Source organism: Rhipicephalus sanguineus, chromosome 5 (assembly GCF_013339695.2).
Source record: "Rhipicephalus sanguineus isolate Rsan-2018 chromosome 5, BIME_Rsan_1.4, whole genome shotgun sequence".
Classification (NCBI taxonomy): Eukaryota; Metazoa; Arthropoda; class Arachnida; order Ixodida; family Ixodidae; genus Rhipicephalus; species Rhipicephalus sanguineus.
This window is the reverse complement of record NC_051180.1, coordinates 103,230,210-103,244,027: the sequence shown is the minus strand read 5'-3', so window position 1 is coordinate 103,244,027 and position 13,818 is coordinate 103,230,210. Positions and strand designations below refer to the sequence as shown.

At 46.1% G+C, this 13,818-nt stretch overlaps 1 protein-coding gene across 1 annotated transcript; it reads right to left on the bottom strand.

Annotated features, from left to right (window-relative positions):
* Positions 1-1,734: 1,734 nt before the first annotated feature.
* LOC119394064 (toll-like receptor 6) lies at positions 1,735-8,840 on the bottom strand. The gene is made up of 2 exons (XM_037661284.2): positions 6,218-8,840; positions 1,735-2,353 (listed from the first exon to the last, which is right to left on the bottom strand). The coding sequence occupies exons 1-2, from the start codon at positions 8,814-8,816 to the stop codon at positions 1,764-1,766; spliced, it is 3,189 nt and encodes a 1,062-aa protein (XP_037517212.1). The 5' UTR covers positions 8,817-8,840; the 3' UTR covers positions 1,735-1,763.
* Between the last annotated feature and the right edge of the window lie 4,978 nt (positions 8,841-13,818).

The following is a 13,818-nucleotide window of genomic DNA, read 5'->3' as shown; positions in this document are numbered from 1 at the left end:
GACGTCGAGCGCAAACTACCAACTCAGAGTCGGTCGTCTGCGCTCGACGGCATGTGTACTGTATTTTATTCGTTCTATGCTGCACTCTTAATCCTGTCCCGCCTAGAGGGCTGGATATAGCAAGGACATTAGACCCTTTTCGTCTAGATTCCCAGCGATGACTATCGCTTTACGCGGGACCTCACTAAAGGTGTGTGTCTGCGTTAACTAGACGCACCTTTGAAGATGAAGGTGAGGTTAAAGTCACATGTGCAGGGAGTCCATAGTTGGCTCTCGTAATTGTAACAACAGATGAAGGCGAGCGCTGTTATCAAATGTTTATTAACATGGACTCCTCACCAATGCACTGTATGGTGTACATGTACGCCGGCACTACATCATCGTGACACAACGCAAGAAACTACGGCATAAAAATCACGCGCGTTCAGAGCGGCATTTATAAAATTACACATGAATGTGTTCAGGCTTGTGGACACTTCACTGACACAGATCAATGCACTTTTCTAGAAAGAGGCGCACAGCGCGAATAAAAACGTTGCCATAGTGAGGTAAGCACAGAACGAGGGTTGAGTTCAAACTCACTGACTTCAAGCATACAATTAAGGGCACTACTAAATGTGTTTACGTTAGGCCGTTTGAAGTATTTTCCCTGAAGTAATTGTTTATACACCATCCTAGCTGGTCGCTGTAAACGTTACCACGTGTAATATAGGTATAAAGAGCCTGATAAATGTACACTCGTCCCTTTTTTGCATCTTTGTTCACATTCAAAGCATATTTCATAAAAGTTTCAACAACTTAAAAGGGGCTGACCCGATTCTACTTAGTCACTGCAGTGAGAGGAACTGAATAACGAAATGTGGCAGTTTTTTAAATAAAGGAAACTCGTGTGAGTAACAGTCCAACATGCTCGTATGTGAAGACGAGACTAACATCGGTTTGCACTTGTTTCCTTTTTCCCCCGTACAGTTTATATAGAAATGCAAGATATCAAAACTCGAGTCAGTGTACGCAGAGACGGCGGCCACAATAAGCCTGATAGATTGACTAAGGGCATAAATGACGCCTAGTGCTAGTAAATAAACTCTAACTAAAAACAATTTACATTTCTTCTATATAGCTGTTCTCAAACCAGCACATGCGCTGTTTGTCCCCTATAGTACTTGAAAATATGATATATATGTGTTCTAGCGACAAAAGCTTTCACAAGACGCTGAGCCTACTATGCGCAAGTACAATGATGTTTTTACAATGTAAATACTCAGTGACGTGAACACAGCATAGCAATGGTGGTGCATATGACAAGAACATGAAAACAGAACAAGCACACGTACGAGACTCTAACCACGCCGTTCCCTTAGTTTTCAATGAGCTCAGCATTGCTAAAAATTAACGAATATCACGCGTGGAGAGTGAGATAGTTCACTATGTTGGACAACTGAGTGTTGCTGCTGAACACCATTTTGATGTTCTTTTTATTATATGTGCCATTTGTGTTGCTCCTTAGAGATGCATATTGATTTCCTCTGCTTCTGCTTATTTCGCAATATTGGTGGGATGTTTTCTGCAACGAATGATACCCAAAATGTGGCATAACATACGGACAGTCTTACAGCTTTATGGTCCCCCGACTTAATGCGGTATTGGGCAGTGTTTCTCACCGCCCAATACTGCCCACGCACTGAACCACTCAGATGACACTGTCCCATAGAGGCACACGTGAAGCCTAAACCTTCTGTCGGTTTTGCACAAAGCTCACGCACTCACGTGCTTCTCGAGAGCCACAACTCTGAGCAAACTGCAGTGGCCACTGCAGCCAGCACAACGATTAACACGGGCGCCGAGCTCACCGTCCTTGTGGCAGCACCGACCGGTGTAACTGTCCTGCACTGGCGCATGGGAAGACCGCGAGCTTCTCCCGTAGAGTCCAACGCGACTAAACACAGCCTGTATTCCACCGACGACTCGAGGCCATCGATAGTGTACTCTCTGTACCGATATGGAATGTCCGTTTCGCTCGTGAGGCTGCTGGTCAACACGTCGCTCACGATAGCCCTGAAACCGGACACGTCCTCTTTCGTAGCAACGTACCAGGCGAATCGTATGGTCCTCTTGGATGGCGAGTCCACGATCCTGAACTTTAGGTCTACCACGGAGCCGTCGTCGTCTCCCTTTAGTTCACGCTCCTCGTCGCTGAGGCAGTCGAGTAGGTCAGGGATGACGTCAATGAGGGGCTGCTTGTGCAAGTGGTGAGGAGTGTGGCAGACGACGCTGTTCCACTCGGTCGCCTGAGGGTTGTGACTCAGCCACTGGCGCAGGTACTTGACGCGGCAGTCGCAGGTCAGGGGGTTTCCTGCATAAACGTCATATTATGTGACACGTCTTGAAGGAAAGCCGGGACTTTACAAGGCTGGCTCAGCAATATTCTGATTCCTGGGGCACCTACGACGTGACATTGGCAACGAGTATAGACGGATAGATGGATGGAAAAAAACTTTATTAAGGTCCTTCGGAAGATCATTTTCCAGCTACGATAGCTCTAATGACCCGGTGAATGAGGTTTACAAGGAAAGTATGTTGTGAGAGCCAGGTTGCAACGCGTGTGACCCAAGCTTGATCGGATTCTAATATACCGTGTTTAATGACGCAACTGCGACTACGGCGGTTCCTTTTGTCCCTCCTCTAGATATACGACATTTGGACCTCATATGTTCCAGTTCGTCAGTGACTAGCTTATTGTATTGAAGAGGTAGTTGTAGTGAAAATTAAGCCGCTGTCATCACACCAACACTGAACAAGCGCATGGTATCAGGAATAGCCAGGAATGCCCTACATTTTGTAAATGAGCGCTATCAAGTAATGTGCACATGCTTTCTTCATGCCTACACAGAACTTGAAGGAGAGTCAGCAAGCCACAGAAATTAATTTTAATAAAATTTAAACAAAAGTTGCTTTTCTTAATAAAACACGAAGTTGTTAATACTAGAAGAGTTTATGGGCTATTAAAACTGAGCAGTGAGGTCTCTAAGCGCTTATAACAACGTTTTTGACGATAACCAGTTTGGTGCAGAACGAATGCGAGGACAGCAGAACAATAAGGAAGGTGTATTTTTTTTCTTGTTTTCGCAAATATGCATTTAATAAAATAAAGTTGTGATGGTGGTAATTAGCCGCCGCGGTGGTGCAATGGTTAATGGGCTCGGCTGCTGACCTGAAGGTCGTTGGTGCGATCTCGGTCGCGGCGGTCACATTTTTGAGAGGAGAGAATGCTAAAGGCCCGTGTAGTTGGGCTTAGGTGCACGTTTAGGTACAACCCCAGGCGGTCTAACTTTCCGGAGACTTCCACCACGGCGTGCCCCGTAATTGTATCGTGGTTTTGGCACGCGCAGCGCTAGAAAGTATTATTAATGCTGGCAACCAGACATCCCCGTTTTCGTCTTGCATTAGCCTCCCTTCGTGCTCAATTATCACAGCCTATATACTTTGTATTTCGCTGAATTAAAAGCCATTTTGTATGTACACTTTTTAAGCAGTATATGACCAAACTTTTGACAATATTTAACAAGTAGCAACTTTTTCATTTCTTTTTTACTTCGTTGATAATGCATCTTGAGGTTTATGTATAAAATAGTACAGCTAATGTCGACTACCCTGTTTCAGAGAGGGGAGAAAAAAAACTGCAACGTGTGTCCCTTAAAATTAGTTTGATACAAAAAATACCCTTTGTAGCAAAAGAAACGACATTAAAGAAGGGAAAAAAATGAAACACAAGTGACGATATTGCCATGGGATTTTGGCATCAGTCTCGCGTCAATAATTGTGACGGCGTCTTCGTGGGTACAGCTAGTTCAGTCAAATTTTCTGAACACTGTGAACGCCATGGCTTTGCAAACAAGCCAAAGGATAAACCTAGCAAGTTTCAACGATTATGCTGTTCGACATCACTTCAAATATCATAAAGTGCTTTGAAATTCGTGACGTGAGTAAATTGTCGAGGAGTTGGGGGTTAACCTCCCCCTTTCCCTTTCCCGAAATATCGCTATTTTGCATGCGTATATACAGGGTGCCCCGGCTAATTCTAGCCAGCGCTTTAAAGGGGCACTAAAGGCAAATAACAATTTATGTAAGAGTGAATCGTCAATGTATGACGTCTAAAACGGCAATATTATCAACAGCAATGCCATACTTACCGAGAAATTAAGCTAAATGTATCACACGATATGCGCTACGAGCGGGACATTTTGGAAGTGATCCCGATGACGTGAGAGAGTCCGACAACAATTAATCACTCGTAATCAAACTAGCTGCAATAAAAAAAGAACCTTCCGTGCATTCAAGAGACGTAATAAAATGCTGCTTGTTCGTTTCTGTTTCATTCATGAAAAAAAGAACCTCTTTAGCGTTGCCATAGAGACGGCGCGCGTGGTTCAAAGGTTCCGTTTTCGCCGAACTTCGCTTCGCCCGGCGCCCTGCTTCAATCACGCGGTCGCGTCTCAGTGGTAGTTTCGGGATCGCCTACTGCCGCGTGTGTTTTGCACGCTCGTGAAAGTCGCTCTGACAGAAAGTTCGACAAAATGCCGCATGCATGTGACGTTGCCGGATGCCCGAATGGTGCACGCCGCCAATGCACGCCGCCGCGCAGTAAAGGCGGGCAACATTGGGCACGGCAACAGTGACGTGAGAGAGACCGCTTTCAGGCGGGTGATTTGAAGTGCGCTAACGCGATGCGGGCCACTCAAACAAGATTTTATTTCAAAATAAGCACTTCCTTGGGACAAAAGTAGCATTTCTGGACCGCTATTTCAACAATCAATGTCGACTTAATATTTGCCTTTAGTGTCCCTGTAAGATATGCCGATGCACTTTATGACGGCGCGACCAAATGCACCTTGCTTACAATTGCATGAAGTACGTCACACTACCGTATTTACTCGAATCTAGGCCTGCCCCGATCCTAAGCCGACCCCCAAACTCGCAAGGCCAGAAAAAAAAAACACCTAATCATTCTACTCGAATCTAAGCCTACCCCCCTCCCCCCACTTTCGCACATTGTTTTTTTGAAAAAAACATCGGCTTAGATTCGAATAAGTACGGTATTTTTTGTGTTCTGCTTAATTGCCTAATTAGGTAGGATTGATTATTAACTCCTAAAGCAATGAAGCTGGCCAGAAAATTCTAGTTAGAAAGTTGTAGGTCGGTTTGCAAAACGACCAGTTAGACAGTTCCTAACTTCCCATCTAAAGTAATAGTGTTTTTCCATTTACTTCGAATGCCAGCGAAATACAAAAAAACACCACGTGACACGCCCGCCAGCACAGCATATTGCAGCGCTCCCTAACGTTGCGCGTACAAGCGATATGCTTGCCTCGCCGTGGTTCATGACGACGACAAAGAGACGCAGCTGTTATTGCTTGTTCGGCCGCTAGCAACAGGTTCGTCATCGCACAGACCCCACCATCGTCGCTGCCCTGTTGCCTTTTAAGCCGCAGCATACGTGGCCGAATGCTATTTTCGTTTGCAGGCGGAACGTAGGAAGCACTGCAATTACGGCGCGGCAAGCGGGTATGCCACGCGGTATTTTTTTTTTTTTGACGGGCATTTGCAGGAAGCAGAATAATACTAATATTTAATAGATGTAAAGTTTGAAACTGTCTAATCGGACGTTTTGCAAACCGATCTACAACTTTCTAACTCTAATTTTTTGCCCAGCACCGTTGCTTTAAAAGCTTTAGAATCAATCTTACCTAGTTAAGCAATTAAGCAGAACACAGAAAATAGTGTGACGTACTTCATGCAATAGCGAGCAAGATAAATTTGGTCGAGCAATCATATAGTGCATCGGCATATTTTTAAACTCTGGCTAGAATTAGCTGGGGCACCCTGTATACATGCACACATACAAACGGAGGCACTAACGTAGACAAAGTATGGTTGAACACCCCTCCCCCTCCCTCCCCGAACACTCACCGAAAAAATGTTTCTGGCTAGGCCCATGAGGTTACAGAGGTTCTGGCACTGAGGAGTCCGGCAGGAAATTTCTTTTTTTTTTTAATTACCTTCAGATAACATTTTCTTTGAATCGGAGACAAAATATTATTACGCAGTTCACAAAAAACGGTTTTGAAATAAGGCTTCATTATTTTAAGCTGATCAAGCGTAGCTCACTAGTGAATGTTTAGGGCAGTTACCGCGAGGAATCTGGCGAATTAGTACTCACCTTCGTAATAGAGGCGAAGACCATCCTTGATTCTGCCCATGTATTTCTCTTCAAACATAGTCACGTTGTTGAACCGGAGGTCAAGATGTCGCAGCTGCTGAGATGCCAGAAAGTCCTGCAGGTTGATCGAGAAGATCTTGTTGTGGCTGAAGTCCGCCCAGCTAACGTTCTCCGGTAGTACAAGAGCGCCGTTGGCAATGTGCCTCAGGTCGTTGTACGACATGTCGAGATGTCTCAGGCTGGTCAGATTTCTGAGAACGTTGGGGTAGACTTCGTTGATCAGATTGTGGCGCAGGTCGAGATATTCCGCTTTCCCGAGGCCGTCGTCGAAGCTGTTCGTAAGAACGGAAATGAAATTGTGGCTCAGATCGACGTGCTTAAGCTTGTACGGAATGTAAGGCGATCGAGGAAACGTCTTTTCGGTCACGAAAGCGACCTCGTTGTGCGAGACGTTTATGGAGGACAGAGACAGTAGGTCGTCCAGGAGGCCGTGGGTCTTGTTTTCTAGTTTATTGAGCAAGTTGTGAGATAGGTCCAGAGTGTGCAGAGAAACGAGGCCCTTGAAAGCGTCGGGCGGTATGAAGGAGATGTTGTTGTAGCTCATGTTGAGACGAAGAAGCTGGAGCATGCCTTCGAAGGCATACTCACTTACGTTGTTTATCTGGTTGTTCTGTAGTCGAAGTTCGAACACGACAGGAAGGCGTCCGAACGCCTTCTTCGGGAGGGCTTTGATCTTGTTGTCGTTTAGGTACAAGTACTGGAGAGCACTGAGATCTTCTAGCGCTTCCCACGGCACCCGGTCAATGCTGTTGTTTCCGAGAGAGAGCGTTTGCAGTGTGAGCAGATTAGTAAATGACCCCCTCTCGAGTCGAGTGAGATTGTTGTTATCGAGGTAGAGCCTCAACATGGAATTCATCGACCTGAATGTTCCCGGGCCGAAATGAGAGAGCCGGTTGTTTTGCAGATGAAGTTCGTTCAACGCTATGGGAAGATTGAACATTCGCTTAATCTTGTTGTCGTTGGCCCTTATCAGGCGAACACTGACCATGGCCGAGAGCCCGCCGTGGCTGACATCACTGATATTGTTGTGGCTGATGTCCAGCTCGAGCAGCGTCGGAATCGACCCGAAAGTGCTGTAGCCAATCTTTTTAATCACGTTGTGACTGAGGTTTAAAAATCGCACGCCGGCTAATTTCTCGAAAACCGATCCGGATATTTCAGAAATGTTGTTGTAACTAAAGTCTACCGTGTGCAGCTCGTATAGCCGCTTCTTTGTGAACGCCTTTCGGTTGAGTTCGTTGATCTTGTTGAAGGTTATGTTGAGCACTTTGATGCCGGTGATGTTAGCAACGGGAACGGTATTGAAGTCACTTATGTTGTTGTGATTGAGGAGAAGAACGGTGACATCAGATAAGTAAAACGCATTTTTCGGCATGGTAGTAATGTTGTTGTGCGACATATCGAATACGGTGACGTTTGACAACTCCTGGAAGGCCATGTCTCCAATGAAGCTAATGTTGTTATGACTGAGGTCAATGTGAACTTGGTACATTTTCAAGAAGGCCGAGCTGGCAATCTTGGAAATCTTGTTGTAGCTGAGGTCCAGTTTTTCAAGCCACTGAAAATCCTTGAACTGCTCATACCCTACGTCTTCCAGCTGATTGAAGGCTAAATCCAGAGTACGAAGGTGTCTCGAAGACACGAACGCTTGCTTATGTACTTTAGTGATCTTGTTTCCCCTGAAGTAAACGTCTCGAAGGAATCTTACGCCTTTCACAGTGTTGGCGTCAATTTCGGGTAGTTCGTTGTACGACATGTTGATAACACGAAGGATGGCGTTGGCGACGAACATACCCCGTGGGAAGGTCTTCACTCGATTATGTGATATGTTTAGAAACCACATGTTTGTCAGCTGGTTAAAGTCGATCTTTTGGAACGCCGTGAAGTTGTTGTGGGACAAGTCTAGGTATTTGATCTTTCGGGCAACGCGAAAAGTGTTTCGTTCTATCTTCTCCATCTTGTTGTGATGCAACTCTAGTCTTTCAAGCCGATTCAGTCCAGTGAATGCGGAAGGGTGGACTTTGAAAAGGAGGTTGTGGTCAAGACGCAGTTCGAAGAGGATGTTCAGGGCGCCGAATGCATTTGCAGGGATAACCTCGATTCTGTTGTGAGCGAGGTTTAGTGACGTCAGGTTCCTGAACTTGTTGATAAGCTCGACGGGAATCTCAGACAGGGCATTGTCTTCAAAGCTGAGCAACTTTAGAGACTCGTTGAAGTGGTCCATAACGTCCGTGGCGACGGAAGCAATAGATCCGTGAGCAACGGTCAAGTTTATGACTTGCAATCCGCTGAAGACATCACCGAACAACCTTTTGAATGACGATCGGGTAATAGTGAGGTTAGCAATCGGATGTTCTATATTACCTAATCCTCGAGACATCATGGCTAAGTTGACGTCATCACACACGATATGAAGTCCAACGTCTTCGCTTCTTGCGCACTTGCAGGGGTAAATTTGAGTGTGCCCGCTTGGACACTTTGGCCGCGCATCAGCCAATGACACCATGAGGAAAAGGCAGATGAGGCCCAAAGTCTTCATTTTGGATGCTTCTGTGGACAAAACCTGCGAGGAAAAGAAATGATATGCTCGAAAATTTATAGAAATGACACATACAAGCGTATTCTTTCGCAACATATTACAAGTAGAGCAAAGATTTCCGCGCTTTTTTGTTCCATGAATAATAGAGTAATTCATCCACAATCGACAAACTTAGCTTGTCGATAAATGAAGCCAACGCATAACACGCAAATGCACGAATAAATGCAACGCGCTGTCTTCCCATATGCAGTGCTTTAGAGCGCAACCCTTTCTTCTAATAAATGACAACTCTCGCGTGCACGTACGTGTAACCGAACGTCATAGATATACGAGAAAGATTTTCACGGTGCTGAACTTTGCTGGGCAAATATACAGATGACAAGACTCTTCTTCAAACGCACATAAAAACGCTCGACAAGAAGCTTTGCGTTGTGAAGTACTTTAGCCAGCATTCATAGCCACTGCGGTCATGGCCATGAGAGACATGACTGCAGCCCAGAGTAACGTACCCATAGTAACATGATGTAAACATAAGCAAATTTCAAAGAGTGCAACACAATCTTATGCAGAGGATTTTCATTCGGCTCTCACGTACGGTACTTTGCTTTTAATCTGTTTTCATTTTCTTCAGCGGATAGTTTCCGCATTTCAGTTAAAACTACGAACAACTTCTCATTGACTTCACGTGTGTGTAGTAGTCATATGTAACTCTTCCTGGGAATTCTCGTGGGTATACACTGCGTCGCGTTGCTATGTACGGGATTGTTTTCTTCACTGCGAGCTTCGAGAACACAAGAACTAGCCTAGTGACGAAAAACGCGTGGGTGCTTAGGGTGCTGCGGCGATGATAAACGGGTCCAGAGCACGGAAGGAGATGACGGTGTAAAGCCGAGGCGGCGGGAGGGGAACGTTTACCTTGTTGCGTTTTTCCGGCGCGCGTTGTGTGTCGCGCGCCCCCACACAGCTGCACGGTCGCAGCCGCGGCATCTTACGGCGGCCCCGGCCTCCCTCTACCTTCCTCCATGGCACCTAGCCTCCGCGGAAGGTCGTCGTCGGGCGGCATCATGCTTCACGCTCGCCTTAGCGTGGCACACACGCGCGTCAGTGCAGGGTTACGTCCCGCTCCCGGCAGGCAGCCTCATTCATCACGCTAATGCCCCGTCGGAGCATGCGCAATCCGTTTTCCCTCCCGCCGGCCGTGCCACCCCGCGCTCGTCTAATGACAAGCCGGGCGGACAAGAGACGCCAATGGCAGCCGCCCGGCTCGCGGCATCTCAAGACATCTCAGCCGAAAGCGAAAACGGGGCGAAGCGGGGGCAGGGGTGGGTGCACTCTGTCCGCTGCGTGCCTCACACACAGGTCGGTGTCGGCAAGCTCGCGGCCGAGTCTGTCAGCTCCTCCTGGGCGGCCCACTCGATTAGTACACGCATTCAGGAACGATGAGAAAAAAAAATGAAGACCCCAAGGAAAGAAGATAAAAGGACGCAAGCCTGCAAGAATGGCGTAAAGGCAGGCTCCGCTTTTCATTTGCATTAACCGTGGCTTCTTGTCATTTTCTGTTCTGCTGTTATACATATATACTCTCTCCTTAATACACCGAACGTTTTCTTCCATGTATAGGAACGTGTACGATCAGTCCTTCAGAGGGTAAGGGAGGGGAGAGGGGTTTCATGGCAGCCTCTCTATAATGCGTGATTGACGGCTGCAAAATGGATTTCGCGTGTCCGGTGCTCAGCCGTGATACGAATCCCGGGAGATTAAAAAATGCGGGAACCAGCGGCGCCATGGCGTTGACTCGAGTGGTCCCTGGCATTCTATACTCACGGACAACTTTTCTTGGCAATGAAGGAAAGGCTACGGGGGCGGAGCTACTGCACATGTACTGCTCCGCGAAGTAGTCCGGTTGGGCGCGCGTTTCGAATTTAGTTTTGGCTTGTGAACCTTCCGTATCTCCTCTGACGGCGATTTGATTATTCGAGCGGCCGTCATAGGCTTAGACAGCCATTTGTTAGTGAAATTCGTCACAAGATCCCTCGGCGAATCGTCGGAAAAGCTGGAGGGTGACGAGCGCTCACCTGAAGACGCAGACGCCATTTTGACTGTGAGGTGCACGTAAAAGGTGCGACGTTTTCACAGGTGCAAAAACGCGAACTGACACTGCATAAAGCAAAACAAATATAAATATCTCCTTGGTGCGCGCTGATCCTCTTTTGAAACAGCGCCCCGTAGAAAATAAAGTAATGTTGTTGTTTTTATTCTTACGCAGAAAACACGGATGCAATTGTGGGACTATAATATTCAGCGGTAGCACACGCGTAGTTCGGCTCTCTAGCCTTCCCTTCACCGCCAAGAAAAGTTGTCCGCGAGTATATAGGTCCCTATACCTGACGACAACTTTCTGTGGCAGCACAGCCAAAGCTACGTGGGCGGAACTTCTGCACATGTGTTACTACGCCAAGCAGTCCGTTCGCGGGCGATTTCGGTTTTGGTTTCGCGAGCGTATACAACATGTACGTTTCCATACTAGTATTCATGGCTCATGATGTTATTTGGGAATTTATGCAGATAGTATATTCACAGATGTAGTCGAAATCAACCACATGACTTGATATACTTAAGCATGCCGCACAAATACCTGGAATCGTTGCTGAGCTCTTCTGCAAATCAAATTATATAACGCTACTGTGCTAGCGGTTCAAGTCCACGTGCAAAACGAGCACCATTTAGTTTTGTTTTCATTTCTTTTTAGGAAAGCGATAGAATATTTTGTATTGCGAAGGAACGCGGTAATCAACTTTATTAAAGCGATCGGTTTTACTTTTCAAAGAAAAAAAAAGAAGCCACGGCCCAGCAGTAACTGCGCAATTGGAAATCTTACGCAAAGGTAACAAGCCATTTTCTGAATTTCGGTGCACACAGGGTCGACATCGTCGTTTTCCTTCATTTGGAGACGCTATAACCTTCTGGAGAAGCTCACATTATTTTGTCAGGGAACGCGAAGGCATCGAAAGGCAGCAGATATCTTGGCCACGACCGGTCAGGAGCGGGCGTCTCACGTTTGCGATTGTACAAGCGGGTGAAATCCGTTCCTTACTCCCGTGGCCAAGAATGCTTTTTTTTTTGCGAATTGAAAATCACGCTGTCAGTCGCATAATAGACATGAACGCGTCTGAGCTGTGCATGGGTGATTTTGTCCCCGTAAATCGCTCTCATTCAAAACGCCAAAACACCTCCCGCCGTAGACGCTGACGGGCATGGTGTTAGACGCAATCTTCGGCGCGACTGCATCAGTAATAGTAGGCAACCGAAATACCGACAATGTATGCAACGCATTTTATAAAATGGGCCACTTATTTTATGTACTGTTTCCAATCGCAATTTTGCTTTCAAGCGGCTCTTCTTGCTGAAGACTTGCAGGTCGCCGTCGTCACTGTCAAGGAAACTATCGCGATGAGAGACCCACTTGCGATGGTGGTATCACTTGCACACTTCCTTCTTGGTTATAGTGTGGGCAAATCAACAAAATAATTCACAACGCGCCGCTGTCTTCGTTTCTTTCTGGTAGATGAACACTGATCACCTAACGAACACGCGCTTATGCTCACTTGCAAGCTTCGATGTGCACCTGTTGCAGCCGAGCGACACCATCGTTGTTTAGTGGGGATGGAAAACGTGAAACGGACACCAGAAAACCTGAAAACTCGAAAGAGCAAAAATCGCAAACCCTTTACGAGATTATCATTCTTACTTTCAATGCAAGCAATCTTGAACGTAATACCTATTTCTTTTCTTTTTTAAGTTTTCTTTTATGCTACGTATTCTACAAACGCTACCGTTCGTGGACTACATACAGAAGCATAGTAAAAAAGTGCGTGGTTCGGTTGCGTAGCCTTGGCTGTGCTGCCACAGAAAGTTGTCGCCAAGTATAGCGGTCGCCAGAAAGCAAAACCTACGAGACGTTTATTGCATCGTGAACAAGGCTATATGTGAAATGCTATGCATGAAGTGCGTGATGTTTGAAATGGCCAGTGTTACGCGCACAGACATTCCTTTCCTCGTGGCACTGTTGAGGTGTCCACCGAAAAGCGAAGCCAAGCTAGCGATTGAGAATGCGATGCGAACGGTGTCCAACTATGCTATCACATTTTACTCGTGAAGGGGAAGCTCAAGCGTCCTCCAAATTTTTGTTCATATTTCTACTTCTCATGAAAAAAAAAAAGCCTTGCTGCTCCTCTGAGGCCAGGTGCCTCGTGTATGCTTCATTTGATTTCAAAAGTAAGCAGCCATTAAATCAAGTGCAGGCTCAAGTGAAAGTGTTGAAAGATGTGACGATGCATGGCATTCTTGCGACCTATTCATTTATTTAGCAAATGGCGTGCAGTATCGCATATTGCGACAGTTCGAGCGAGGTAAGCAGTCGAGTTTTAATAGAGGCAAATCGTATGAACTATCGTAAAAGAAACAAAACACTCTTTCAGTGATGTTTCAGTCTAACGCACTAACGAGAAGAATCGTGTCGTGATAACTGGTGATAGCGCGCTAATAGCAAAGAGCGTAAACGAAGCCCTTATCGCGCCCACCCCGCCCCCCTTTTTAATCTTCCTTACCTATTTATTTGTCTTCAGCGAGACCTAAAGGAGACTGAAGAAAAAAAAATTATCTGGTGTTTGTAAATTATCTATTCAGAATAACAAAAAGCACAACTTATAAGCGAGAAAGCGAGCAAAAAGAAAATGCATGTGGTGACGTCACCTTGAAGTTTCCGCACCAGCTCTTTTTGACGTCCCAGAGTTTTACGGCGTCAACTGAGCATCGGTAATGACTTCTCAGCAGTCGTAATAGACAAGTCTGCACTGATGACTACTTCATTATAAGCTAAGCACCCTGCTTCAAGAAAAGTCGGAATACTGTATCCGAACAAATTATTTTTGTCGTTCTTGTTGTCGTTCGTTGCCCTTTTCCCGCGCTCTATGTTTTTTGAGTAATAAATAATATTTGCCAA

What these genes read in the sequence shown, in the direction of transcription:
- LOC119394064 (XM_037661284.2), bottom strand. Translation starts at nt 8,816, where the DNA reads ATGAAGACTTTGGGCCTCATCTGCCTTTTCCTCATGGTGTCATTGGCT. An exon ending in TCTTCGCCTCTATTACGAAG is followed by an intron (nt 2,354 to 6,217) that starts GTGAGTACTAAT and finishes ACGTTTATGCAG; the next exon opens with GAAACCCCCTGACCTGCGAC.